We start from the raw sequence: 27,915 nt of genomic DNA on the forward strand, positions 1-27,915 counted from the left end.
GCCCAATCCTAATAGAAGTATCTAATGGGTGTAAACGCTCTGGGATGAGGGAGGGGAGGACTTTTAGCTGGGTGGAAAAAGGAGATATAACTAGAAGCAGTGGGGTAAAATTGAAACTAGCCTTCTTGGAAAAAGTCCCTGACAGGGAGACTGTCAACTATGGAATGGTCTCTAAAGGAAGTGGTGAAAGCCCTATGACTTGGTACATTCATGCCTAGAGAAGACAAAACACTAGAGACAGTATCTTGAGGGAGCAATCCTGTATTGGAAGGGGATTGGTGAATGGAACGATCCCAGCTCTAGATTGTTCATTAAGGCTGTGCCTCCTTACTTTAACAAGCACAATGGGATTTCATTATTCTTTCCAGCTGACTCAGATTGGTTGACATGATCCTAGAAAGCAAATGCCCTGACTGTGTGCTCTGGTTAGTTTTCTGTTCCCCTCTTCCTGGGCTGAGTCTTGTGCTAATATTTTAATTCCTGAATTAAGTTTTGAGGAGATGTTGCTGCTTTCTCATCCTCCCACTCCGCTGTAAGGTATAATTCATACTTGTCATTCTTCTGGAACAGAAGGCATTACAACTCCTTTCCTTCCCTCCCCTGCCCCCCTTTCCCCCCATGTCTGCTTGAAGGCTTCAGGTACAGTAAGCTAAGAGGAAAAATGAGAGTTCTGTAGCACTTTAAAGATTAACAAATTTAATTTCAGCAGGCATAAGCGTTCGTGGGCTTCAGCCCACTTCCTCAGATGCAGTTGGTAGAAATAATACAGTAAATATTGGCAACAAATATAGGAGGCAACATATACATAGCCAAAGCTAAGAGGGTATCTTTAAAACAAAAATGCAGGCCCTGAACATGCAAGCATTCATGTGAGCAGTCTGAACAAAAGCAAATGAAATACCTATGTGCTCAAAATTAGGCAAGTGCATGTTTACAGGAGCAGGGCCTGGGTTTGTATGTATGGTTTTAAAAATACTACAGAGCTAAGGTGCCATCTAGTGGCTCTGAGGCAAGTGGCTCTCAAACTATGTCCATGGGTTTGAAAAATTAGAAATGAGGTTGATACAGAGGCCAGTGAGAGGTTTGAGGCCTATTGCAGTTGGCTATTCATTCTTTGTCCCGTCTCGGTCTCTGCGGATCCAGTACATCCTTCCTTGTTTACTAGGATGGAGCAGTCTCCTATCTCACTTTATACCTTCATGGCCAGAAAGCCGGGGTGGAGTACTAGAAATAGACTCCTCCACGAAGGAGGAGGTGAGGAAGTAGGTTTTCCCATCAGAAGCAAAGCAGTGTCATACAAGGCAGATATCTTCATACATCAAAGTACTATGGCTTAGCAGGTATGCAAGCTAGTGATGGCTGGAGCGCCACCTTGTTACACTATGAGTCTCAAGGGGTGACTGTCTTAACATTTTAAGGCATTCTTTTATCCGTAACAAACATGACTCAGAAAAGGGACTTGCAGCTAAATCACCCAGCTCTCGACCTCACAGTTGCGAAGAGGATTGGCTTTCTGCCTCACCTGGTAACTGCATGAGTCCCCGTCGAAAACAGACTCGCATTTCTCTTGGTCATAGCCAACAGGGGTGAGGGCTCTGGCATTGGGAAAGAGAACAAACAGCCCGGTAAGAGCAGGCTAGCACCTGGATCTCCACCAAAGGCTGGGAGAAAAGCCCCCGAGGCTGCTTACACTCTAATTACTCCAGCCCTACAAGAGAGATTCTAAGAGCCACTGCTGAACATTGAGATTTCCCCTCGTCTCTCTTTCTCCCTCCTTTCCCCCCTAGAAATAAATTTCTTTCACTCTCCTAATTCAGTTAAAAAATGCAACAACATGTGGACACACCAATAAACTAAAATTCCACTAACTTTCTGGGTAGAAACAACGAGAGTTCTGGGGCACTTTAAAGACTAACAAATTTAATATTTGCAGACATAAGCTTTCGAGAGACTTCAGCTCTCTTCTTCAGATGCAATAATACAGAAAATAGGTAACACACCTATAGGTAATGCACTTGGATATCTATAAGATGCCTCTGTTACCTATTTTCTGTATTATTGCATCTGAAGAAGAGAGCTGAAGTCTCTCGAAAGCTTATGTCTGCAAATATTAAATTTGTTAGTCTTTAAAGTGCCCCAGAACTCTCGTTGTTTTTGCTGTATACAGACTAACACGGCTACTCCTCTGGAACTATTTCAGGGTAGAATCACTGTATGCTTTTTCAGTCTTTGGTTTTTGTTCTCTTCCCCCAACCTCACCACCTCCTCTTTGTTGTGCCCTGTATTCACCCTACTAATTCTCATGGGAGAATTTGAACAAACTCTCTGTACATGGATTATTTAGTCTTCATTTCCCTGGACTGGATTTCTAACAAAGATGCTTTAAACAAGTACCGATGACCCCCAAGCTGTTTGGGTAATTACCAGAGACTTTCTGCAAATTAAGAACTTTGCAACTCAGTTTATCATCTCTACTTTGAAACTGACCTATTATCTGTATGTATAATCATCTTTTAACTAATATTCCCTTGCCTTTCTTTTTTTAATAAATATTAGCTTAGTTAATGAGCATTGGCTTTAAGCATGTCTCTGTCTAAGATCTGAACTATTCATTGACCTGTTCAGTAATGTGTCCAGTCCTGGAACTTTTTTATATATGATAGACAAGATTTTCAGTAATCCCTATCATATTTGACTTGGCTATCCGGCTGCTAGCCAAAGGGCTGGATAACTTTAAGGGAACTATTTTTTATCTTCTGAATAACCAGTGAGGTGAGCAGAAGCTGTTTGCTGGTTTGGTTTGGTACATTGTAGGAGCAGGGAGGTGTGACCTCCCTTGGAGACTGATGGAGAGGGAAGGTCAAATCCCCTGGGGGGGGGGTGAACCTGGAAGTCCACCCCCACCTGAGTGGAAGCAGAGAGGCGGGACAGGAAGCGGAAGCATAAAGAGCAGGCCTTCCAGCTCAGTTGACAGAAGGCAGCAGAGGAAGAAGGCCATCTCTCCCTTGGGGCTGGGGCCAGGGCCTGAAGAGAGGCTGCCAGGACTGCCAAGTGACTGGGGCCTTGAGGACCTGCCGGAGCTACCTTGCCCTCTGCAGATGGCCCTGAGGAGCTCCTGGACCTGCTGCCCATCGATGAGGCTGAAGGGTTCTGGAACCTCCGACAGTCACCCCGAGGAGACTGAGGGTGACTTGAGGGACAAGGTATTCCAGGGAAAGAGGGGAAGGAAGGAGCCTGGGAAGCCAGACACCAGTCTGGCTGGGCTATGGCCAATAGTCAAGGCAGCGTGTTTCGGCTGAAGCCCCACTAAGTACAGGACACCCCCTCACTGCCAGAGCCCTGGGCTGGGATGCAGTGGAGTTGGGTGGGCCTGGGTTCCCCTCCCCCCTTCCTACCCTGACCATGGTGTGATCACCCCACCTTGTGCTAGAGACTTGTGGCTCTGCCTGCCCATGGGCCGGGGCTGTAAACTGCTTGTGTGCCCTACCAAGGGCTATAGACTACTGGCCTTGCCTGCCTTGCCTTTAGGCTATTTGCTTGCCCTTCCTAGGGCTACCACCCTTTGGGCCCCAACCTGCTGGAGAGCCTGGGCAGTGAGCTGTTTAGAGACCGCTCCCCTTTGCCTGCCCTGACCTGCCTGAGGGCTTGGTCAGTGAACTGTTTGCTTACCCTGCAGAGGGCTAGAAGCCTCCTACCTGGCCTGCCCAGCCCTGACTGTGGGTCCAGGCCCCATACTACTGGATCGCCCTGCCTGAGGGTTGGGGGGGGCCCAGGATTGTGGGTTTGCCTGGCTGGGCTGAAGAGGCCTGGAACTGCTAACTTCCCCCTCTTTTAGCTGGAACTCCCCTGCAAGACATAGGGGCCAGCAGGTGTAGCCTCCCTCAGAGATTAATGGAGAGGGAGGGCCACCACCCCTACCCACGCTGGGGACATACATCCTACCCCATTCTTTGCAGTTTTGCCCTCTTTAAAATATCTCAGCGTGGCTCCCCTGGAGACCAATGTCACAGGCCTGTAGCTAGGCAGAGTAGGAAGTGGTCCAGCAAGACAGCAGACCTTAGCTACTTTCAATGGAATCATAGAATGGGAGGACTGGAAGGGACCTCAATAGGTCATCTAGTCCAGTCGCCTGTACTCAAGGCAGGACTAAGTAATAACTAGACCATTCCTGACAGGTGTTTGTCCAACCTGTTCTTAAAACCTCCAATGAGGGAGATACCACAGTCTCCCTTGGCAACTTGTTCCAATGCTTAACCACCCTGACAGTTAGCATGTTTTTCCTGATGTCAAACCTAAACCTCCCTTGCTTCCATTGCTGCTTCTCCTATCTGCCAAGGTTAAGGAGAACAATTTTTCACACTCCTCATTTTATGTACTTGGACACTGTTATCACGTCCCCTCCCTCAGGTTTCTCTTCTCCAGACTAAACACACTCAATTCTTCCAATCTTTCTTCAGAGGTCATGTTTTCTAGACCTTAATCATTTTTGTTGCTTTCCACTGGAGTTTCTCCAATTTGTCCATCTTTCCTGAAATCTGTTCAGTTCTGGATGCTATAATACTCCAGTTGAGGCCTGATTAGTGCAGAATAGAATGGAAGAATTACTACTTGTGTCTTGCTTACAACACTCCTGCTAATATAGCCCAGAATGTTTGCTTTTTTGTAGCACTGTTACACATTTGACTCATATTCAGTGTGTAATCCACTACAATCCCCAGATCCCTTTCCGCACTACTCCTTCCTAGGAAGTCATTTCCCATTTTGTATGTGTACAACTGAGTGTTCCTTCCTAAGTGGAGCACTTTGCATTTGTCCTCATTAAATTTCATTCATTTACTTCAGACCATGTCTCCAGTTTGTCCAGATCATTTTTTAATTTTAACCCCATCCTCCAAAACCCTTGCAACCCCCCATCCTTCCCCAGCATGGTATTGTTCGCAAACTTTGTAAGTGTGCTCTCCCATTGTTTGAGCTAGAACCCAGAGTAGAGGGTGGGCCTGGGTTCCCACTAAGGACAGTGGCCCAGAAGTGCCCTGATATAAGGGAGTTAAGGACCAACATGCCGTAAGTGGGGCTGAAGCCCTCGTGAGGTCATTGGACTGTTTTGTTCTTAGAGGGTGGGGTAGGGACGCTGTTCACCCTAGAAGTGGTGGAACAGAACCTGATTCGCCTAGAGGACTGAGTCACTGGAGCAGCCATCAGCTGGGGCAGCCGGAGGAGGAGAGCTGCAGGGGTGGGTGGGCTAGCTGAGCAGTCACGCTTCTACTGAGGGCTAGAAAAACTACATTCTTATTGACTGGCAGTGCTGGTGGGGGGGAAAAAAGGGCCCAACACAGTAAGGGTATGTCTATACCACAAAGAAATACGCGTGAGCCCAGGTAAATTGACTCAGGCTTGCAGAGCTCCGTCTGCAGAGCTAAAAATAGCTGTGTAGATGTTCCCAGTCAAGCTGGAAGCCAGGTTCTGAAACTCAGATTGGGAGGGCGGGTCTTGGAGACCAGGCTGCAGCTGGAGTGGGAACAACTAGATCCTATTTTTTTGCCCCACAAGCCCAGCTCAATTGACCCAGACTCTGCAACATGATGCTGCCTTTTTTTCTTGTAAACATACCCTGAGTAAATTCAGGAGTCCATCACGGCACCTGCCTTCTTGTTAACTGCATTGTTGACCCTGGGCCCAGCTCAACAGCCTAGTCTCTGGCTCATCAGAGTTTCTGTAACTCTGCACCGGAGCAGCCTGGTTTTCTCTCCATGCTGTGAGTGTGGGACAGCCGTGCAGTCAAAACTTAGGTGGTGGAAGAGCGCCCCAGCTTGGCAACTGAAGGGCAATTTGTAACACTTCCCCTCCCATGCCACAGAGGCTATCCTTGGGTTACGCATCCTGGACGTTGACGTGCACATGAGAAAAAGGGGGCTAGAGCTTGAAATCCCATCTCTGAATTGAGAGGGGGGAATCTCTCCCTTATGACCATCTTTCCTCCACCAGCCATGCCTGTGCATGCTGAAGAATCTAGAGCTTGGGAAAGTGGCAGAAACCTCTCCAGGGATGATAATCCCTCAGGAGGCATGAACAAGCCTAGGCAAATTGTGGAATGGCTTTTATTACCAGCGTGATGTGTGTATGTACAGGACCTTGTGGTGCTATGGTAATAAAAATACCACACTCTGATAATTCAGGCTGCTGCTGTTCTGAGCAGGTGGTGATTCTTGAAGGTGAAGGCATAGTGAGAATCACAGTGTACTCTGGGCACATTTAGTTCTCCTAGCACACTATGGCATTTTTTAAAGTTACTTTCTATGTTGCTCTTCACTAGAGAGAGCTCTGAGCCACAAAATCTGGATGTGGAGAGGAAGGACAATCCAGGGGCTAGGGCTAGGATTTGGAAGACCTAGTGTCTGTGACAGCCTGTCTGTGCCATAGTAAAAGGGAGTGAATTACTGTTAACTATTAAATTTTCCTACTTCCCTGGGAGGGGAAAGGGGTTGGGATAAATACACTAAAGATTGTGAGGTGCTCAGACCCTATGGTAATAGGGACCAAATAAATGTTAGATAAGCAGTTGAGCTGTGTTCTTTAGGGTTGTCGGGGATGTGTATATATACCATGAAGACTGTAAAATCAAATCACCCAGTCATTTTTTCGCACTCACATGTTGCAACAGGACACTACTTCTCGGCTGCAAAAACAGCGTAAGCAATCCTTGGTGTACCAGAAGGTGTCAAGGTCATGGATCACTCCATCCCTAAAGCAGCCTGGAGAGATGAAACATAACACAAGTGGTGAAAATACAGAATTAAAAATAGTTGGTCTGTGTGGGGTCGTGCCTGTGCCTTGAGCTTGACTGGGGTGCCAACATCTGATACAGAAGCATAAATAAGAATAACGTACCTGGAAAGAATTTCACCCCCAGTCCTGGCCCTAATAACCTCCTCCAAAAAAACTCCCCCTGCAGCTGTTGCGTGCCTATGACCACTTAGCAGCAAACAGAAGGTTCACTGAAGTATGGCATGGCATTCTTACAAGCCAGTGTAAGCAATACATATTGCGGTAAACACTCTAGTCCAGTTCCACCCCTACTGGCACAGACACTTGTTCATTGCCTAGTCGAGTCCCCCGCTAGCATAGAGCTTCTACACTAGCCCCTTCTGAGCTACCAGTTTCCCTGTGTCTCGGGATCCCTTGGCTGCCTGAACAGCAGTTGTAGACCGCCTGCACATACTGGAGCAGCCTTCAGGCTATTCTAACTTGCGTCAGGGCTTAGTCCAGGACCAGAGGAGGGCAGAGGTGTCTAATGCCTCACCTTTGCCCCCATCCATCCTGAGTTGTGCCAGGAATTCTATGGATGGACCTGAAAAATCTTGGTCTTCTGCTTTGTTTCTAAGGTTGCTTTCTGTCTCCAGGAAAACACAACACAGTGGATTGACTCCAATTACTATAAAGACTGTTACTGCCAACAAACCAAAGCTAGGATCCTGAACCAGATCTCCTGAGAGTCTGACATCCTTCATTATACTTGAGTGAGGGGAAATCTTTCTGAATGCTTGTGCTGATGCTCCTTGTTCTTCCAAGGATGAATTTATTACCCTGCCCTCATTCCATTCTTTTTTTCACCGCCACTCCCCTTTGTCCCTTCCCACCTATAGTGAATGGATATTGACTAAAATGGACAAAACCAGAATGGCCTTTGGCTCCTGTTGGAAGTGGCTTCTACAATGTTGAACATAGAATAGTTGAGGGTTTGCAGTTCCTACCTTTTTCACTGGATGCTTGCTTATCTGGAATGGTTTCATAAAAACACTGGGCGTTGGATAAGGTCATTGCACTGACAAAGGTCAGAAGGAAGCCCAAGAAGTGCATCTGTATGAGAGAAAGAAGAAGCATCATCATAATAATTAGGCAGAAGCTAAATGAATGATAATTAGTAGTAGAGTTGAGTAACTTTCAGTGAATAATTATCTGCTTAACATAGCCTCTCTTTCTGCCAGCAAGGTAACCATGACCAGATCTCAATTTCTTCAAATGTACTTGTTGTTGAACTATTCAACAATGGGTTGGGTGATTGATTATCACAAGGAGCTCTCTTAATTTATTCTCTATTTGATCTGCTTGGACTAATCAAGATGAGCTAGATAGTCGCCTGACCTTATTTCAGGTCCCTGGGCCAGAAATAGCAACGGAGCAGATGGCTATGCATAACTGCATTGGCTTTAGCTAATAACTGGAGTGGTGAACGCCTCCAATCCATCCCATCTCTTCCCAGGGACCATCCCTAGTGAGACAAATCTGGAGACATCTTGGGCAGTGACAGGAGCAAGACAGCAGGTTACCAAGTTGTAAGACAGCCACTAAAACCCCATTGCTCAGAGCCCGGGTCAGCAGAGACATTCCTCTCTGACCACCACCCCCTCCTTCCTCTGATCCACAAATGATACAGATGCAAGGTCAATTACAATCCATTTTCTAATTGAACGGGTCCTGCTCTCTCCACAAGTCACTCAACGCTCTCCAAGGAGTTAGTCATCGGCTTGGCATGCCTACCAACTTCCCTGCGAGAACCACCTGCCACGTTGACCCAGTGAACGCAGGATGGAAAAGACCTCCCCATCCGGAAGATCGAACAAGCACCCTACCTGTAACATGCCAGACTTGGCATAAAACCAATCACAAAGGTGTTCAGTGGCTCTACATGGCCCAACCAACAGCCTGAGAACTAACCAGCTGACACAGGATCACGATGCACTCAGCAGAGCGTGTTCTTTCCATGTGCGCACTAGTGCAAGGTATCCAAGTCTGACCAGGCCCTTTCCCTACAGCTCAGTGGAGGAAGGATGTGTGTGACGCTGTGTTCTGACCCCACATTGTGCAGAACCAGCTGGGCAGAACCAGCTGGGTGGCCAAAGCGCTAAGAAGCTCTGCTGCGAGCTTGTAGAAGAGACTGTGGCAAAGGTAGGAGGTGGTCCAGAGAGGCAGCAAGAGGTCTGGAAACTCCCTTATAGCGGGAGGTAAGGACTAGTGGGTCCGGAGTGGGACTGAAGACCCAGCGCGAGGCCGACAGACTGTTGTTAAGCCGTTTGTCCACCCCAGAAGGGGTGGGACTCTACACGTGACCTGGCCAGAAGGCTGAGGTGCGAGGCGAGGCGGATGACTGCTGGACTGGAGTGGCGGTCTGCAGGGGGTGTGAAAGGAGGAGTGCTTGCTGTGGGGCGCCCAGCCACAAGGAGGTGTGCCAGCTGGTGACTCCCTCTCGTCCCACTGCTGGTGGGAATACAGGTGTATGGTTTTAAAGTGCAGTTTGTACGACTCTGACATTCCCTTTTCCTGACCATGCGTGCCAGTTATGCTTAGTCGCCTGGCTGTTCGTGGACAGCAAGAGCAGGCAGGGGAGAGCATGGCTAAAGCGAGTTCTTTGCTGCGTTCTCGTGAGCAGGACAAAGGTAAGATGTGGCATCGCCCACAACTGCAGCTTAAACAAAGAAGTGCCCACGGCAGCTGCAGGTCTGTGTGTCTGGACCCTCCGGGAAGAGCTCCACGCACACGATGACGCTCCTTCTGGTATTCTCCAGGGTGACAGCGAGCAGATTCAGGCTCAGTGGGCTCGGATTTTGCTTTCCATTGTGCTGGTGCAAATCGGGAGTTGCTCCACTGACGTCCATGAGTTACAGCCTTGTTATGGAGATGAGGATCTGGCCCAATGGAATTACACTGGTGCCAGACTAAACCAGATAAGAAACAGACCCATTTGGTGCAGTCCTTGAATCCCAAGTCAGTTCAAACACCATTAAAAAGAAAACCAGGACATTCAGTGACGCTAGTGCACTGCGATGGCTGAGGATTTAAATGCCTAAGGGACAGGAATTTAAAATTATGGGGACACAGCAACCACAATACTGCTGGGTAGAACTTTATTAAGGCATGAAGGGAGGAAAGATGGTCTAATGGTTAGGGCTCTACCCTGGGGTTTGGGAGACCTGAGATGAATTCCTGTGTGACCTTGGGCATGTCATTTAGTCTTTTGTGCCTCAATTTCCCATCTGTAAAATGGGAATAATAGCACATCCCTACCTTGCAGGGGTGTTGTGAGGATAAATACTTTTAAACATCATAAGGTGGGAATGGTAGTACCTAAGAGATAAAATTTCATGTCTAAGATTTTCAGATCTAAAGTTAAGCTCCTAAATTTAGAGTTGGGGTCCTAAGGCATCATTCTGATTTTTCACAAGCACTGAGTCCCTTGTAGCTCCTGTTGAAGTAAATGGAGTTTTTACTTATAGCCAGGGCTGAATTTGGCGCACTATGTGCAAGATATGGTACTGAATTAATGCGGGTGATGCCGCTGTGCTTGTAAGTTTGAATTTCCTACCTTTTCTATTTAAAAGTTAAATTCTTAAGCCCAATCTTACAGTGATTGTGTGACAGGTTCCATAGCAATCAGTGCTGTGGAAAAGTTCAAGCAGACAGAAAAAGTCCTACAGAGCATATGCTTAATAGCAGTTGCATGTAATAGATACTTAAAGCAAAAAGAAAAGCCTGGTTTTTTTACAGGAGCATGGCATCTGCAGTTCCCTTGACTTCTGTTACAAATTTTCAGCACCTCTGAATTCAGGCTAAAAATGAATGCAGGCAAAAGAAGTAAACTTTAGCCTTGCTGTTGAGGTGGTCAATCACAATGGTGTCTTTTAGGTATGTGGATCCCTGTCTACTAAGAAATAGACAGAGGTCACAGGAGATTGAGACAAATAAACAGCCTGTCAGATGGTAATGATTTTCATCACTACCATCTTGGATTGATTCAAACCAGTAACCAAGAGATAGAAAGTGTAGAGACAACACTGCATGTTTATTAAGTGCACACAAGTATCAGATTTGATGAGGTGGAACTCAAACCACACATACACATTCATATCCAGGACCAAATTTTCCCCTCACTTGTGTGTGTACAACTTCCACCAAAGACAGTGGGAGTTAAACATGTATAGTCAAAGGCAGACTTTGATCCTTCATCTTCCATCAGACCCAGCGGCATTGACTCAGAGTGAATCTTCCAGTAGCAAGCCTCTAATTAGCCCCCTATAGTCTTCTAGATCAGTTGTGTAAGAATCAGAGATACTTTTAGCATCCTAACTTCTCCCAAGAGTAAGTTGACCATACATCCCGTTTTGGCCGGGACAGTCCCATTTTAAAGCCCTCTCACTGGCATCCTGGCTCTTTGGCAAAATTGGGCTTTTGTCCTGTTTGCTCTTGTGCTGCCCCTCCAATCAGGGAGCTATGGGATGTCATGTGCTCACTCTGCAGCCCAATCAGAGGGTAGCGTTGTCAGGGTCCTAATTCAAACTCTTCCCCAGCTGAATCATGGAGCCACAACTTGTGGATCCTGGGCCCTATGGGGCAACCTGGCTGGTAAGTGTCCGACCAGGTCCAACAGCATCCACTTGTGCTGGGGCATCAAGCATGGCACGGCCTCCCTGGCCACCCCCTGAGCGGTCCCCAGAACCTCCACCCTGGCATCGTGTCCTCCCCACCCACCATCCTTTGGGGCCAGTCCCCTGAGCCTTCTCCAGCCCCCTCTCCTGCCCCAGCTAGCTTCTTTCCCTCCCCAGTCTGCCTCCAGTTGCCTGCTTCTGCCACCTCCCAGCAGTGACACCATTTAGGGAGGGCAGTGGGAGGCATGTGCCTCCCCCGAGTTTCATACCACCAGTTGGGATCGACCCCCCCCCCCCCCACTCCATCCCCCACTCCTCTCCCTTCTCCCCTCACTGACCGGGAGTGACCCCCCATCCCCATACCAAAATCTGAAATGACATCCCTGCATGCTGGCCTTCCCCCACCTCCCCAGGGCTGCTCTCTGGATTCTCTTTGGTCCCTCCTGCTACCCAGAGTCTTCTTCCTGCCTCTCTGCTATCCCAGCACCCAAAGGGGGGGCACCACATGGCTAACTGGATCATAGTCCAATAGCTTCGCCTCCCAGCTCTGAGCCCAAAGGTACCCTCACTCGCAAACCCACACCCTGCTTTGCCACCAGATCCCAGTCCATACCTATTCTACTCCCACCCTGCTCCCATTTCTGCTACTTGGCTCAACTGGGGGTGTGGAGGACTAGCGGTGATGCCAGGCGGCTTGCGCCAGCCCCGCACCTTTTGTTTTCAATTTAGGGAAATATGGTCACCCTACCAAGGCCCATCAGGTGACACACACATAATGTATCTACTGCAGCAAACATTTTTCAGGTAAAGATATTAGTTAAGATATTAAATACATCAGCTTTGACTAATAAACCCATAGGGCAACACTGAAATAAATAGCAGCATTTGCCTCCGTCATACCTTTAAAATCTGGAGTGCACCCTTTGACTTCCTTCTGCAAAATGCTTCTCTTCCAAAGAGTGCACAGATGTGTTTGCAGAGACTATTTCAAGGATTTCCCTTCTTCCCACCCCCAGCACTCGTTGTGACCCATTTGAATATTAATCCACGCTTGCACAAAATCACTTATCTTTGAGCTAAGAGGCATAGCAACCAGTGCCCCAGGACACCATGCTGCTCTAGGATTCAGGGACAATTTCAGGGTCTCTAGTAACAGTAACGAGGGGAAAACTCTTAAAACACTAAGACTTTTTACTTCTTCCACGCTCACATCCATGAACAGCAGCCAAAGGCAGAAAAAAGTCAGAGGTGGCTGTTTCATGGCTTGATAAAATGTTTTATGGGTGCTAACATCTAATTACTGGAGCAAGGGTAGAGATTGGTCACTGCTGCAAAATTCAGATTGAGTTCTGGAATCTCCCAATGTATAAAGGGTATATGGAGCAGGGGACTTATTGAGATAGAGACCAGCTGTGAATTTCAGATCCTGACCTGTTTTCTGAACCATCCCCACCTGCACCTTCTGGGTTTGGGTCTGAGGCTTTGGTTTAGGCTCGAACAAAAGCCAGCGTCCCTTTTGTTAAGCATTGCCCAACTTTCTATGCCGCTGGTCTTGGGCTTCTGACCAAGAACTAGTTTACTCTGAGTAAAGAGTGCAGGATTGGGCCTTCCATGCTGTGTACTGTGTGCAAAGGTGGTGGAAATTGATGGCATTCAGTTGCACCTGTTTCCACTAGCTGGGGGTTTGGTTTGTGGAGTATAACTACAGTTTAGAGAAGCACAGAAGAAATGTAATAATCTCTTTGTTAACAGATCCGTCCTTTAATCCATTAGCTCTTCTGCCATTACTTCCTATCACTTCACCAAAATCCGACAACCCCCAGGAATGTGATCAGCAGAGAGGTACCCCCTTCTCCCCCGTGCTTGCACTTCACAACATCAGTTCATTCATACCCTTTTGTATCCATATCCATATGGCAAACCCACCATCAGAGCATAAAACTGCTCCGGATGACTGGTAGGACAAAACATCGTCAGAGGGGGAAAATATTCCATTCACCTGAGAAATGTCATGAGATGGCAAGCTAGACAACGGGATCAGGACAGTCTGGTATTTCCAGCGAAATCATTTGGAGACTGGTGCCTGGGGGAAAAGAACATTTCCTGAACACACAGATTGTAACAGAAGGAGTTTTATGCTATCTGCTCCTACCATTAAGGCTAAGTTTCCACTTTTGGGTCTGTGGCAATTATAAACTGGATTGTTCTTTAAAAGGGACCCTTTAAACTCAAAGTTCAGGTTCTTAATCAATTTCTTCCCTTTCATGTCCACTGACACACCTAAATTGACCCGCTTCCCTGGGTTCTAGAAAAAGAGTCTTGTTCATACAACCTGTCAAAAAGGTCTTTCTTTGTCTCCCCATTCAGGGCTATACAAAGCTAAAGCAGAATTTCTACAAAATTGTAAGTTTTCAGCTGTCAGTTTGTTCTCTGTCTTGATGGATTGATGGTCCTGCAAGCATACTTTTAATTCGGAATTGTTTGGTTTTTCTAAAAAAAGGTTTTCATACTCTTGTTCTTAAATTATTATTACTAACTTGCAAATTTATCTTCTTGTCTTTCCATCCATCATCTCTTTGTCTGTCTGCCTGCCTGGGTAATGCTTTTCTAGTGCTTTCATCACCAGGGTATATAGGTGCCAAAAGAGCATCACAAAGTTTTTTGGCTTGTTTGTTTTTGTTTTAACAAGGAATTTCCTTACCTTTTTAAATAGTGTTTTGTAAGAATTGCTGTTATTACCAGCCCCCCAATGTACTTTACAAGTCTCTGGATGCCGAGCTGTAGCTCCAGTGGAATCTCTGAGGCCTACAATACCCAGCAGCATGTTTTTTACCCTGTCTACATTAAACAAGAACTTGATCAATTATTGTTTTATTTAATCAGTTGAGTCTTTTTGTTAATTACTTTTCTGCTCTGGGACCAATGACTCTAGCATAGTTTAGGAATGCAATGGCCTGAACTCTTGTGTGTTAGCCTGCCAGACTTGGGGAGAACTTTATAAATGCCATCAGATGTTTGGCAAACTTGATAAAGTTAGCAAGACTTTTCAGCCTGGATCCAGCAAAACACTTACCTTGAACCATCAGAGTAGTCCCATTGACTTCAGCAGTTAATCCTGGGCTTAAGTATAGACTTACTGCTTTCTCAGAGTGGGGTGCTGGTGAATTTTATAAAGTCTGCCAAAACCTGATGGAGCATTCAACCATTCATAATGCAGAACTCCTAAATAAGTGTCCTCTCTTGCCAGAGAGTGTCCCATCTGTTACATCTCACCAAAAACTCTCCAGTCATCTGTTTGACATTTCTAGGCCTAAACGTTTTTGAGAAATGTAACTGTTGTTCATACTGTGGAATGTTGTTACTACTGCAAGACTGTGATGGCTGCCCAGTGCCGCTGTTTCTGGAGCACCGATGGCAGCAGCACTGGCAGAAAGCACAGCTGCTGAGTCAGCAGACCTCGATGCTGTTCAGAAAGAAAGACCACAGGTTCGATTCACTGGTGAAGGCACCAGGTTTATTGTCATGGTCCTAGTGCCCTGGCTCCATATTACAGATACACTAACACATGTATGCCCATGACAATGGTACCAGTGCAGTCAGCACACCCAGATGCTGTCCCCTTGACGAGTGCAGAGATGCCCCTCCTATGACTTCTCCTTTCTTACACTTATACAAACAAGTTGCATATTACATTCCATACACTTCTCAGTACTGCCCTGTACCTTATACCCGCAAGTTGGAATGAAAAACTTCATCCATTATCCTATCAACCCTTCCTTATCTTACGACGGGTCTGTGTATCCCTGTCCCATCTGCTAGGAATGTTTTTACGCAATTACTTGAGAACTCTGGGTGTTCCTGTCCCATCCTCTCATCTCAGGAATGTGCTTACTTGGCATTGGCTAATACCTGGTGCATTGCTATTTTGCCAAAGCCAGGCCTATGTTGGTTCACAGCCTTTGGTCCATACTGTTACTTATGCTTAGGGCTCCAGCAAGGCCTGCATGAATGACCAAGAAGAATTATAAGAACTTTCATGGAGAATTACACCTATTTTTCCTAAACCCTAAACTTCAGACTTGGCTTGTCTGCTTGGCCTCCAGATTTGGCCAGAAGTACTCTGGGGACTGCAAGCCCAAGGTAACAATGTTTAAGCACAAATGACATCAGTGAGGAATCAAGAGGATGACCAAAAATAGCTTATCGTGGGAAACTAGTTACAGCCTTAATGCTCAAGTGACGGATGATGTTATTGAGAGATTGTAATTTACTTACGCCTGCAGCTCTCTATAGTCATCACTGCAAAACAACTAGGTGTGTCCATCAGTAGAGCACAACTGTCCCTGAGGCATGAACACAGTCTGCTTGTTCTGGGAAAAGTAATTCAGAAAAGTTCCTAATGTTCTTTTCCCTCATGATTTGGACACGAAACATCCTCACTGCAAAGAGCTAATGTTACTGTGCTCCAGTCCCAGTCTGGTTGCCTCACAGAGTCATAGAAGTCAAGGCCAGAAGAGCCCACAAGGTCATCTAATCTGACCTCCTGTATATCACCGTACCATCTGTACCCTCAGCCCAACAACTGCAATTAGATGAAAATATTACAGCCCACAGGAGACTAAACTATTATGAGACACAAGCAGAGACTAAGAGGAAGCGAGATACACCAGTGCTTGAAGCTCCCACAATGGCAGGGAATTGATTACGTGAGATATACCCAGATAATCCTGGCCAGTGAGCCGCACACTGCAGAGGAAGGCAAAAAACCCCCAAGGTTGCTGTCAATCTGACCGGGAGGAAAATTCCCTCTGATCCCACCTATGGTGATCAGTTAGACCCAAGACATGTGACCAAGAACCAGTCAGCCAAGCACCTGAAAGAGAGACTGCTCAGTGCCCCCTTAGAGTTGTGACCCGCCCCACCCAGTGGCCTATCTCTAGCTGTGGCCATCTCTGATGCTTCAGAAGAAGGAGACCAAAAAAACCACCCCCAAAATACACTGGGGAAAAATTGCTTTCTGACCCCTACATGTGACCAGATTTTGAGCTGTGGGAAAATAAGGCATTAATTAGGGGGGACCCCCAGGGCTGCAGAGCCCTTCTCCTCACATCACAAGCAACACCACCATATAATGTGCCTCAAAACAGTACCCATATTCAGCCCCACCCCTCTGCCACGTGGGCCCCCCCAGTGGTTCCCTGGCTGCAGCCAGTGCAAAGCAGGCGGGGGTAGGAGGGAGTGGCCACCGTGCAGCTCCTAGCCAGGGCCAGTGGCGCACCGATCCAGCCCTTTGTCCTCCTATCCTCCCGGCGCTGTGTTGCGCGCATCTAGGGAGCCACGGGGACCCTGGGCACTCAGAGGCCAGACAGCCTTCCTCGCCTGCTTTGCACCAACTCCGGCCAGGGCAGGGCACCGCTCGGCCCACGTGGGAGAGGGGCGAGGCTGGAAGGGGGAAGTAGCTGCCATGCGGCCCTGCTTGGGGCCAAAAGCGGTGCTGCATGCTGCTCAAAATCTTCATGCGTGCCATCTTTGGCATGCGTGCCATAGGTTTCTGATCCCTGTGCTAGAGATTTGTAACTTGCTATCAACATCAGAGTGTGAAGGACACCCCAGGTAAACATTCATGCAATCTAGGGTTTGAGGCGCCGCTTGCTGCTGGGCTAGGTGATAAAGAGCAACCGGAGGGGTTTGCTGCTTGTCATGAGCAAGGCACTGTGAGAGACAGCCCAGGCTGGAGCATTAAGGGGGCACAGCAGCACCCCAGGTCCAGGTTGCACCCTGGGGGAACCCATCAAAATAATCCCACTCATAAATGTGTCCACCTCTCTCTTTAAAATGAAGTGCTTTGCCACCCACTACTCCTATTGGAAGGCTGTTCCAGAACCTCACCCTTCTGACGGTTAGTAACCTAGAACCTCCCCTGCGTATTACCTCTTCCATGTGCTCCCATCCATATCTCTTCTGAAGTTTTACCCACCATCAGGTGCAATTTAAAGCACAATGTTCAGTGGTAGGGCCAAGACATAGCCACTTCATACCCTCGAGGATAACTGAATGTAACTGTGGCAACTGTTGGTGTCTCTTTTTATTCAGCCCAAATTGCTGCTGCTGCTGCTGGATGGCAATCAGCTTGCTCGGAAGTTCATTGTGCTGCGGTAGCAAACCTGGCTCCCTCCAGCCAGAGTGAAGTAAGAAACAAATCCTGGTTTGAGACGCTACCGTGCTAGCTGCGTGGGGCATTTTTTCAAAATTCCAATACCTTTGGCATAAGGGAAGCATGCTGAGCCTATCAGCAGCCAGCGTCAGACCGGTAAAAGGTGCGGTGCTCTTCTATCATCACAGTGCGTGGATTGCATAGAAATGAACCTCTGTGACTTGAAAATGTTCAGTGCAATAAAATTCAAATAGATCAAAAAATACTGAGGCAGCTTAGAACCAGGCCTGGCAGCTTGGATTCAGCTCTGCTAAACTCACAGGTAAATAACCTGAAGCCAAACTCTTCTATGATCAAATGGGCAGGAGAACTCAAGTGATCAGAGTGAGCTATAGTGGGAACCAACAGTCACTGAGTGCATCATTAGGCTTGGTGTCACAGTAAAGAGGGGGACGAGTAACTCTTTAGGACACCCTTTGGATATGTATATGTTGTCTCCTATATATGTTGCCAATATTTGCTGTATTATTCCTACCAACTGCATCTGAGGAAGTGGGCTGAAGCCCACGAAAGCTTATGCCTGCTGAAATTAAATTTGTTAGTCTTTAAAATACTACAGAACTCTCGTTGTTGGTTTTTTTTAGGGTTAATCAGTGATATATTTACCTCTGGGCTAGGACAGGCGTGACTCTTCTTGGGGCTGTGTTTGAGATTTGAGGTTCTGAAAGAAAATCCTCCAATAACATTATGAAATCGAAAAACCTCCAGGTTTTCAAACTGTCCTATCTGTCAGAAGAATGCAGTGATGTCCTTCCCCGCATCCCAAAAGACCTCTGCTCCAGCAGTGCTGACCGGCAGGCTGATCGATTCCATTCAGCCTGATGTAGATTGTCAAATCACGTGTGTACCAAAGCTTGCTTCAAAATCAGTGTTTTCTCCCGTCTTACATGTTTCACAAACACACACAATTTCTGTGTTTTGAGGATGGATTTTATCATAGACTCTTAGAGCATTTTAAAACATACAGTATTATTGCATTGTAACTTCTCAGATCACTTTGGGCAGCTAGGTTGGCAAAGGCAGGAGGCTCTTTAGAATAAAGTTGTTAATGTTTATTATTCCCCTCTTAGTGGTGAAATTGAAGCATATTGTGTGTAAATTTGATCAGCCTTCTGCACACCAAAAACGTGTTTTGGGCTCGGAGATTTATAGAGGCCATTGCTTGACAAGGAGAGGGTCTAAGCTTATTTAATGCTCCTGGAGCAGTGAAAACTACACCAGCCTGCCTTCAATGGACAGGTAATGGACCAGTAGAGGAGAATGAAGCTGGAGTGAATTACCTGATCCCTCATAAGACGGGTATACTCTACTGACACAAACCTTCTGTGAGAAAGGGGAAACTGGCTGGAAGGCAGGCAGGAAAAGCTCTCAGTTGTGCATGCGCTTTCTCACGCACAGTAGAATATTTTTGGCTGGGCAAATCTCTTCTGTTTTAATCTGATGTGTGGGCTGAAAGAAGCACTTCCTGAGTAATTAGGAGTTTGTGCTTTGGCTGCATAAAGTCTCTGTGAAAAAGCCCTTTTTCTCTGTGAGATGAGGTGGGGGAGGCAATATCTTTATTGGACCAACTTCTGTCGGCGAGAGAGGCAAGCTTTTGAGTTTACACAGAACTCTTCTTCGGACCCACTTCGTCTCTCAAATATCCTGGGACCCACACGGCTACGCCACCACCTTTTTCCTTCTGTCTCATCAGCTGGAAGATTGGGTCAAAGAGTGATTTCTTTTCTCTCCAGTATGGAGCTGGTGTCCCAGCAATCTGTATCTCTCTTGACTTGCAACACGGACCCATATAAGCCCCAAGAAAGTTATAGCAATTCTATCTTAGTCTGTTACGTGCTGCCAATATTTTAGCAAATATCCCTCCTTCTGATAAGACTCATGCCATGGGTCCAAATGTGCTCACACAGATCAGGAGGTGAAGGACTGGGAACTCTTTTCTTTTGTTTGCCCATTTTAACATACTCCTCTTCTCTTAACTATAGGAAGGGAGGCAGCACCATTTGGCAAACCTATCTAGGAAGGGCCACTGCTGGAGAAGTACAGAGTCCAGCACAGTGTATTGAGAGGGTAATTGGACGTGGGAGCAGAGGGAATTGAAGACTTCGTGAGAAGGGAAGGACTGCTATAGGTTTTGTTTTTAATAGGATCAAATCAGATGTTTGTTGCACAGAACAGACAGAAAAACCTTTTAATGAACCCCAAGACATCCTCCTCTGTGACAAGGATTATTTAGCCAAGGGGGTAGCTCCTTCAAAGGCCAGGAGACCCCCCCCAACTTTTCCTTTCTAGTGGTGGAACTCTAAAAAGAGTCAGGAAAGCCCTCAAGAGTTCCCTCTGTCACTCAGCTGCCTAATCACAGACATAAAATCCTATTAGTTTCATTTGATCCAAAGAGGCTAACCAACTTGAGGTTTATGCTGTCCTAGCAGATCTATTACAATACTGCAGAAAAAGTTCAGCAATTACAGCAATGTCCGAAGGAGATAAGGAAAGTTGGCGTGCATCAGCTGCAGAAGAGATTGAGGGCATAAGCATTAAACAGGGCAGGGGATTGTATTAAAGGCCATGGAATGCACATTGCTTGTAGTGTCCAGGTTATCAGTCCTATTGTATCTTCAAATAATGGTGGAAGGGTACGGCATCTCCTTCGTCGGAAGTTTTCAAAAAGATGCTGGATAGCCATCTGTCTCGGACAGGTATCTTGGCAGGAGGTTAGACTAGATGACCCTTGAGGTCCCTTCTAACCCTGTGGTTCTATGATTCTAACCTTGCCTAGCACTTGCTGGAAATAGATATGATTTTTAACCATTCATTTGACCATGTACCACCAACACCGCATTAAACCTGCTTCAGTACCTGAAGTATCTAATTTGCAATGTATTCTGATTTCCCAGACCAGATGCATACTTAAGATCTATACATGCTGCACAAGGCTTATGTATACAGCAGACAACAGTGTAAAAAGCAATGAGTTGGTATGGAATTCCCTTCCCTAGACTTATCTTGGGCTTTGCTAACAAATGACTTTGCACTGTGCTACTTCTGTAGGTGACTAAATAATGTCTGTACTTTTGAGTTGAAACAGCTTTAATTACAGGAATGATAGGTTACCCCAGGCCTTCATGTCTTTGCTCTCAACGTTTCCTCTGCACCCATAGAAGCAGATGTTAAGAATGGACTTGCACTCCCTATTCTTCAGTCGAGATTTGGTCAACCCCTAGAGCGCCTCCAGCTAGAGAAGTGCTAAGCACTCTGGGATATTTCTCCAGTAATCCTAGAACCAAACATGTATCAGTGCAGGGCCACCATGGACGTGGCTATGCTGTTCTGGAACGTTTGTGGCTCTGCAGACGGTGCCTGCAGACGGGCTTGCCAAGAGTGGTCTCATATGCACGGGATCCCAGACACAGGTACGCTCTGCAGAGCGGACATCCTTCCGATCAGCCATGTGCTGTTTCACCTTTCTGTGGAATGATGACAGGTGCTGTAGCCCCCCATAGGTCTGGTTCAGGGGGAAAGTAGGCTGCCTTCACAGCTGCACCACTGGTGCACTGTGGAATTGTGCGAAATTCACTTCACTTCTCTACACCTCAGTTTGCCCCTCTATCAAATGGGTCAATAACATCTACCTTTTGCTTCTTGGCTAAAAGATGCTATCAAAGTTGAAAGAATCGTTTTTATTATTTTTACGTAAAAATAGGTTAGAGCAACACAACATACCAAGCTAGAGGCACAATGGAGAAATGTAGAAAGCTAAATTAAAATGTGGTTTTGTGTGTGTGTGATGTGTATGAGTAGACAGGATATTCCCCAGGTTTCTTGCCATTGTAAGGTGGATGGGAACATGGCATTTTCTAAACTACCTCAGACCAGAACTGTGTCTAGTCTGGTATTCTGCCTCTGGATGCATCCAATGTCTACTGCTTTAGAGGAAGGCAAAAATAAAAAGCCATAATGCCTCTGGATGACGGCGCAGTGCTGCCCACATGAGTGGGTGAATACTTTCTGTCCACAGTAATTTCAATTGATGCCCCAAAACATAATTGTTTGGAAGCGGCACTGTCTCCTGGTGTTAAATCATGCCTTAAAATATGATCTGATTCTACTTTCTGTAGCACGGGCAAGCGAGGAGGCAGTATCAGGTTTGTGACCAAGTAACCACCAAAGCTGTGTCTGGCAGGTGATTTCATTGGATATTACTTGGTTATGTGAATGAGAAGTGCTGCATTGAACGGTCCAAGCTGCGACAATGTGGGCAGGTGAGCAAGTCTGTAACCACGGGCTGAAATGAAAGAGGAATGAATGTCCATGACGGTGCGAACTAGGTCCAGAGGCCCCCTGCTGGAGGTCTCAAAGCCCTGCCACCTGGCCCAAGAAAAGGGCAGTAGAGAAGTCCTCCAAGCTGCCTAGAGCAGCTGTGTGGGAAGCAGCGAATCAGAGAGGCTGCAGGGAGCAGCCAATCAGGGTCGAGCAGCTTAGTATAAGACTAGCAGCACTGCCAGAGTGAGATCAGTTTCTTCCTGGAGCTGGAGGAATGTGGATGGTGTGCCTGGCTGGCTGAAGGCACTACAGGGCCTCGGTGAGAGTGGTGCTGGCAGAGACTGTGGGAGAAAGAAGGAGCTCTGGGCTGACTGGTGGGACTCAAACAGGACAAGGTCCTGAGGTAAGGGTGAAGAATGTGCTAGGGCCACAGGAAAGTGGCCCAGGGAATCATAGCAGCAATGCAGTGTAGTTAAAGGGACACTGTGAACAGCTGGGACCCAAAGTAGAGGGCAGACCTGGGTCCTTCCACCAGCCTCTGGGAAAGTGGCCTGGACTTTAATGCACCCCAGAAGGGGAACTGAACTCTTTTAGTGGCCCAGCAGGAGAGCTGCGTCCTGAAAGGCCCAGAGGGGGATCCCTGGAGTATGGCTCGATACCGGAGCCGAGACCATTTAAAGACTCGTGAATTAACTAAGGGCCTGAGCCCAGGGCGGGCTACAGCAAAAAAAAAAAAAAAGGCCAATGGAGGGTACTGGAATAGGCCCCCTGTCAGACTGTTTCCCCAAAAGGGGTTTTTAATTCACATACAGACTGTGTGTGACTCAGCCAGAGGGCTGAGTCACTGAAGACCCACCACAAACTGAGTGAGAGACTAGAGTACAGGCACACACACTCGGACAGGGGCACACGTGAGTGGTGAGCATGCCACCATTACAACGTCACTAACCAGAAATCACACACCTCCTCTCCCCCCTCCCCCCCATGTAGGTGTGTGCACCCAAAGATCCCAGGGAACAACCAAATCCTACATTTTCCAATGACTGACTAATCTGGCACCAGATACCACAGGGGCACATCAGGGAGAGTATATGAACTATCAACTTCATATTAGCTCATGGCTCCTCATTCCAGCTGTATTGGGTTGGACTTACATTTGCCCATAACCAGGGGATCAGGAGAAAGGGGAAAAAAATAACCCTCCTTTATTTCACCTTGTGTGCAGCTACCTCTTCCACTGTCTCATCCTCTGAGCTCTGTTTACACACACACCCCGCTCATCCATCTCTCTTCTCTGCCTCTCCCCCAACCCTCTTCTCCTATGGTGGACAGGAATGCCTGCTTGCATTTGCCATCTTCCACAGGGAGCCAACCCATCTTCTTTGGTGCACAACCAGACCCCTGATCTTCTTTCATCATCCCCACTGATCACTATAAATCTCCAAGAAAGCTGAGTCCGGAAACAAAAGCCCTTCATTTTAGCCTTTTATGTAGCCTCGGAGCCCTGGAGTACGGTTAACCTTCCCCTTCCAATCGCCTCTCTGAGGCTATGGCTACGCTGATGGCGGCAAAATCGCCGCTGTTGGATCGATTTCTCTGGATCAACTGAGCAGTCAGTGAAGACCCGCTCAGTCGATCCAGAAATCGACGTACTAAGACCATCTTCTCAAGAGGCGTAGTGCTGCATCATTGGGAACGCGGTTCCCGTCAGCGCAATGCAGTGAAGACGGCGCGCAGAAGAGAAGCAGAGAAATCGACGGGAGTTACGCAAGTTTTTTGCATAGCTTGCGTAACTCCTGTCGACTGCCGCCTAATCTCAGAGGTAAGTGTAGACAGGGTCTGATGCCATGAAGATCTCTGAATAACTTCCACATGACATGGTACATAACTATGGCTACCATTGTTACACGGACATTTTTAGTAAATTTCACAAGAGAGGTGCACAGAAAAAGAGAGAAGTCATGGAAAAGTCACCAAATGATAGGATTTTTCTATATCAACATACACAAGAGCTTTTAAGTATTAAGAGCATCTGTTAGTAACATGATGATCAATGTTAGTAAAAGTGCAATTAAAATCAGTAATATAAAGACTACTGTTTTTGACTAATGACAAGTTGACCTGACTGTAGAGTACAAAATGGTGGTTGCATTTACAGTTAGTCATCCACAACTCTGAAGCAGCGTGTTGTACATCATGAGGTTGTTATCCTTGAGTCCACATCTGTCTTCTCGCTAAACCTCTTTGTACGAAGAACCATCTCTCTTGCTGTCGACGTTTTTTCACCCTGATTTAACTCCAGAAGGTGCTGAAAGGTGAGATGGAAGGAGAGTCAGGGGGGATTGGAGAGCGAGCCCACTGCACACTCCCCCCTGCAATGGTGGCTGTGTCCCGCAGGACTGGGCCTAACTCCCAGATTCAGGCATTGTGACCTGGCACGTGTTGTCACAGCGCTTCTTAGGACTGGCTCGTCCACCCCTCTGTCGGTGGAGATGGAAGGGTGGGCGGGGCAAACCTGATTGTTCTGTGACCCCACGGGCCAGTTTGTAACTATCATAGCCCTATTCATAGCGAGGTCTAAACAACACACCCAGCCCTGTGCCCGTCCCGCGTGTGGATTTCATTCTTATGAAGCCGAGCGTTGAACAGGATAATGGGCTCAGCGTCCTTATTACCTTGTTGATGCACATGTGGCTTGGGCACAGGCCCAGGGCTCCTGGCCTCCCAGATTGGCCCAACATCTGCTTTGTCTCCTGCAGCTGGGAGGCAGCAGTGAGGCCTGGTGCTATAGCGGTGGCCTAAAACAGAATCAGGCACCTCCATGAGATCACACTCTGCCCAGACTCCTGTAGATACCCCTGGGGGTCTGCTCAGCTCCACCCTCCTGCTCTGCTTGTGGCACTAACTGGGCCTGGGTGGAGCTTCCCTCAGCATCGTGCCCGTGACGTGCTCTCTCCTTTTAATCTACTCACAACATCTGAGGGAAGAAGGCTTTAATTCTTAGGGACCCCCAGGTCATGGAAGTCTAAATCCCATCTTCAGAGGAATCCTAATCATCAGCATCAGGATGACAGTCACTCATAGGCTCGTCTCATCAAACCCGACAGGCAGGAGATAGGAAAAGCCCATTGTGTTCTTTTCGCCATCCCCCCCTCCAGCCAGTGCAGTTCTGTTGCCCTCCCTGTGTTGCCTAGCTTAGTTCTATATTTCTTTGGCAAAGGAGCTTCTCCAGGGAGGCTACCCCATCCCCTTTGGGCCACAAGGCAGTGAGGGGCAGCGTGCAGGACTCCACACGCCAGCTGCCTCCTGAAAGGTCATTTCACTGATCCCTCCGCAACGCCTTGTCTTAGGATGCCCTCAGGAGAGCGGCCTTGTATTGAGAGAGAAAAGGCTATGAGCATCCAATGGGCATTCAGTACACAAGAGAGCTAATGGCCTAGCAGCGGGCACAAGGAGCAACTGATTTTCAGTCTGAATTTGTCTAGCTTCAACTTCCAGCCATTGGATTGTGTCATACCTTTGTCTGCTACGTTGAAGAGCCCATTATTAAATATTGTAATCAAGTCATCCCTTAACCTTCTCTTTGAGTCTATCGCTATAAGGCAGGTGTTCTAATCCTTTAATCATTTTCATGGATCTTCTCTGATCCGTATCCAGTTTATTAACCTCCTTCTTGAATTGGGGGCACCAGAACTAAACACAGGAGTCCAGCAGTGGTCACACCAGTACCAAATACAGAAGGAAAATAATCTCTCTGTTCCCACTCGCGATTTCCATGTTGATGCATCCCAGGATCGCATTAGCTCTTTTGTCCACAGTACTGCACTGGGAGGTCATGTTCAGCTGATTGTTTATCATGACCCTCATATCTTTTAGTGTTTCATTTAGTGTTTGATGCTCTACAGATCATTATCCATAGAGCAGTGAAAACTTCTCTTGAGACAGCTGTGTTTTCAGGGTATGATTTGGGATTTTCCAAAGAAATCTAATGTGGTTTGAATCCTGCAGAAAAAAAATCTGTGTATTTAGTTTGTACGCACAGGCTGCAGCACTCTATTGCTTGCTTGAGACAGGTATGTTGGAAGCAATCCCTGGTCTTCCCTGTCGTATTAAATTTATGAATGGCTCCATCCTTATCATGCCGCCTACAAGCACAAAAGCAATGTTGAGTTAAATGTCAATTTATTTTAAAATGTCTCTCACCCGGGCTTGATTTTTGTACATTTGGTGTGAGGCTGGAGGATACCTGTTTGTTTTTATTTGTACATATTCCCCAGGGATCCTCACACACTGCTTTACAAACAAGGATAAGACCCAATCTCTGCCCAAAGCAGCTGACAATCTAAACAAATGGCATATGAGAATAAACCAAGGAGTAGGGAGCGAAGGGATGATAGATGAGGTGAGGAGGGACTGCTAATTCTCCTCTCATGTTGATCAGAATCAAATTTTTGGTATGTATTTCATGGGCTGATTCAAAGCCATTGAAATCAATGGAAACATTCCCCCATCTTCAAAGGCCTTTGGGTCAGGCTGTGCACATAGCATGTTTCAAATTCTTGTGGTTTTCAAGCACTGGCCTGGGAGTCAGGAACCCTAGGTTACATTTCCAGTTGTACCACAGACTTCTTGGGTGATCTTGGGCAAATCACTTATGCCCAAAGCTTGAAAGGTATTTAGGCACCTAACTCCCACTGAAATCAGCAGGATGCCCGTGCATGGGGTGACCCTAAATCTCTGACTGCTAAAAGCCAGGAGTGGAAGACAGAGGTGGATCAATCCATAATTGCCCTGGTCTGTACCCTCCTACAGAAACTCTGGCACTGTTGGAGACAGGAAACTGGGCAAGATGGACCATGGTCTGATCCAGTATGGCAGCTCTTATGTTCTTAGCTACTTTAAAGATCTGGGCCTTAACATCTCAGTGCCTCAGATTCCCCATGTGTACAATGGAGATAATAGCCCCGCCCTACCTCACAGGGGTGTTGTGACAATAAATCCATTAATGACCACATGGGACTCATATTTTATGCTTGCAAAAATTGCTGTTCAGAGCCAGAGTTTAGTGCCTTCTAAGCCCCATGATTCTGCTTCTGCTTTTCAGAGATCACCCACAGGACTTTCTGATCTTCTGCATTTGGATTAAGCTTTTCTGCAAAGCATTGTGCATCACATAATGTCATGGGGAGGACAAAGCCCAGGAGGAAGCTGGAGCAGTACTTCTATAAAACATGGAGAAGACTCTTCATGGTAACTCAAAGGCTAATAGTTAAAATAGTTTCGTCTCGGTTATTTCCATACAAGTAATCTTGTTACTCATGAATAAATTCAAACAGGAAATCTGTTCCCCAGCCTGCAGAATACCCAATCCTGGAGTCAGGAGCCTTTTCCACAGTGGCGGTGTTGAGCGCTGCTGAAAACAATCTAGTAGATGGATATGTTGGGAGTTAGAGGTGTGCTAGAGGACTGAGCTGTTAGCGTGACAGGTTTCTGTAGCATAAACCAAGCCAAAAAGGTGTCCTTTGTTTGGGAATTAAAAGGCAACATTTACACACGCACGACCACCTCAGGTGCCTATGCTAGTGAGTTAAGGGTCATATTCTATTGTTTCTTTGACCTGCCACAACAAGTTCTCACCAACCAGAATGCAAGTACAGGTCATTCATACAGTGCAGCAGGGTGGAGCGTTCGAAGACTGATTTTTTATTCTAGAATTAGGTGCTTAATCTATCTTTTGAGGAATGCCCACAAGGTGCTGACTTTCAGAATGTTCCTGAGAAGGACTTTTAGAGGAACACAGCAATTTGACACATTGGTGTGCATTAACTGGTTCGAATGTGACTAGAGAGATGAGGTGGGGCAGGTAAAATCTTTTATTAGACCAGCTTCTGTTGGTGAGAGAGAGACAAGCTTTCGAGCTACACAGGACTCTTCTTCAGGTGTGGGAAAGATCTTCCAAGTGTCACAGCTAAATAAGAGATTGAATAAATAGTATAGCACAGTGGCCTCCAAATTTTTGGG

The 27,915-nt window shown here is 46.9% G+C and overlaps 1 protein-coding gene across 1 annotated transcript; it reads right to left on the minus strand.

The window, feature by feature from the left end:
- Positions 1–1,380: 1,380 nt before the first annotated feature.
- Positions 1,381–12,364, minus strand: LOC137142590 (beta-microseminoprotein-like). Its single transcript, XM_067532016.1, has 4 exons — positions 12,321–12,364; positions 7,752–7,857; positions 6,650–6,752; positions 1,381–1,595 (listed from the first exon to the last, which is right to left on the minus strand). Exons 2-4 carry the CDS (start codon positions 7,855–7,857, stop codon positions 1,466–1,468), a joined length of 339 nt encoding a protein of 112 aa, XP_067388117.1. The 5' UTR covers positions 12,321–12,364; the 3' UTR covers positions 1,381–1,465.
- Between the last annotated feature and the right edge of the window lie 15,551 nt (positions 12,365–27,915).

The sequence above is a fragment of the Emydura macquarii genome, unplaced genomic scaffold, assembly GCF_026122565.2.
Source record: "Emydura macquarii macquarii isolate MOO-44397 ecotype Brisbane River unplaced genomic scaffold, CSIRO-AGI_Emac_v2 contig_67, whole genome shotgun sequence".
Classification (NCBI taxonomy): Eukaryota; Metazoa; Chordata; order Testudines; family Chelidae; genus Emydura; species Emydura macquarii.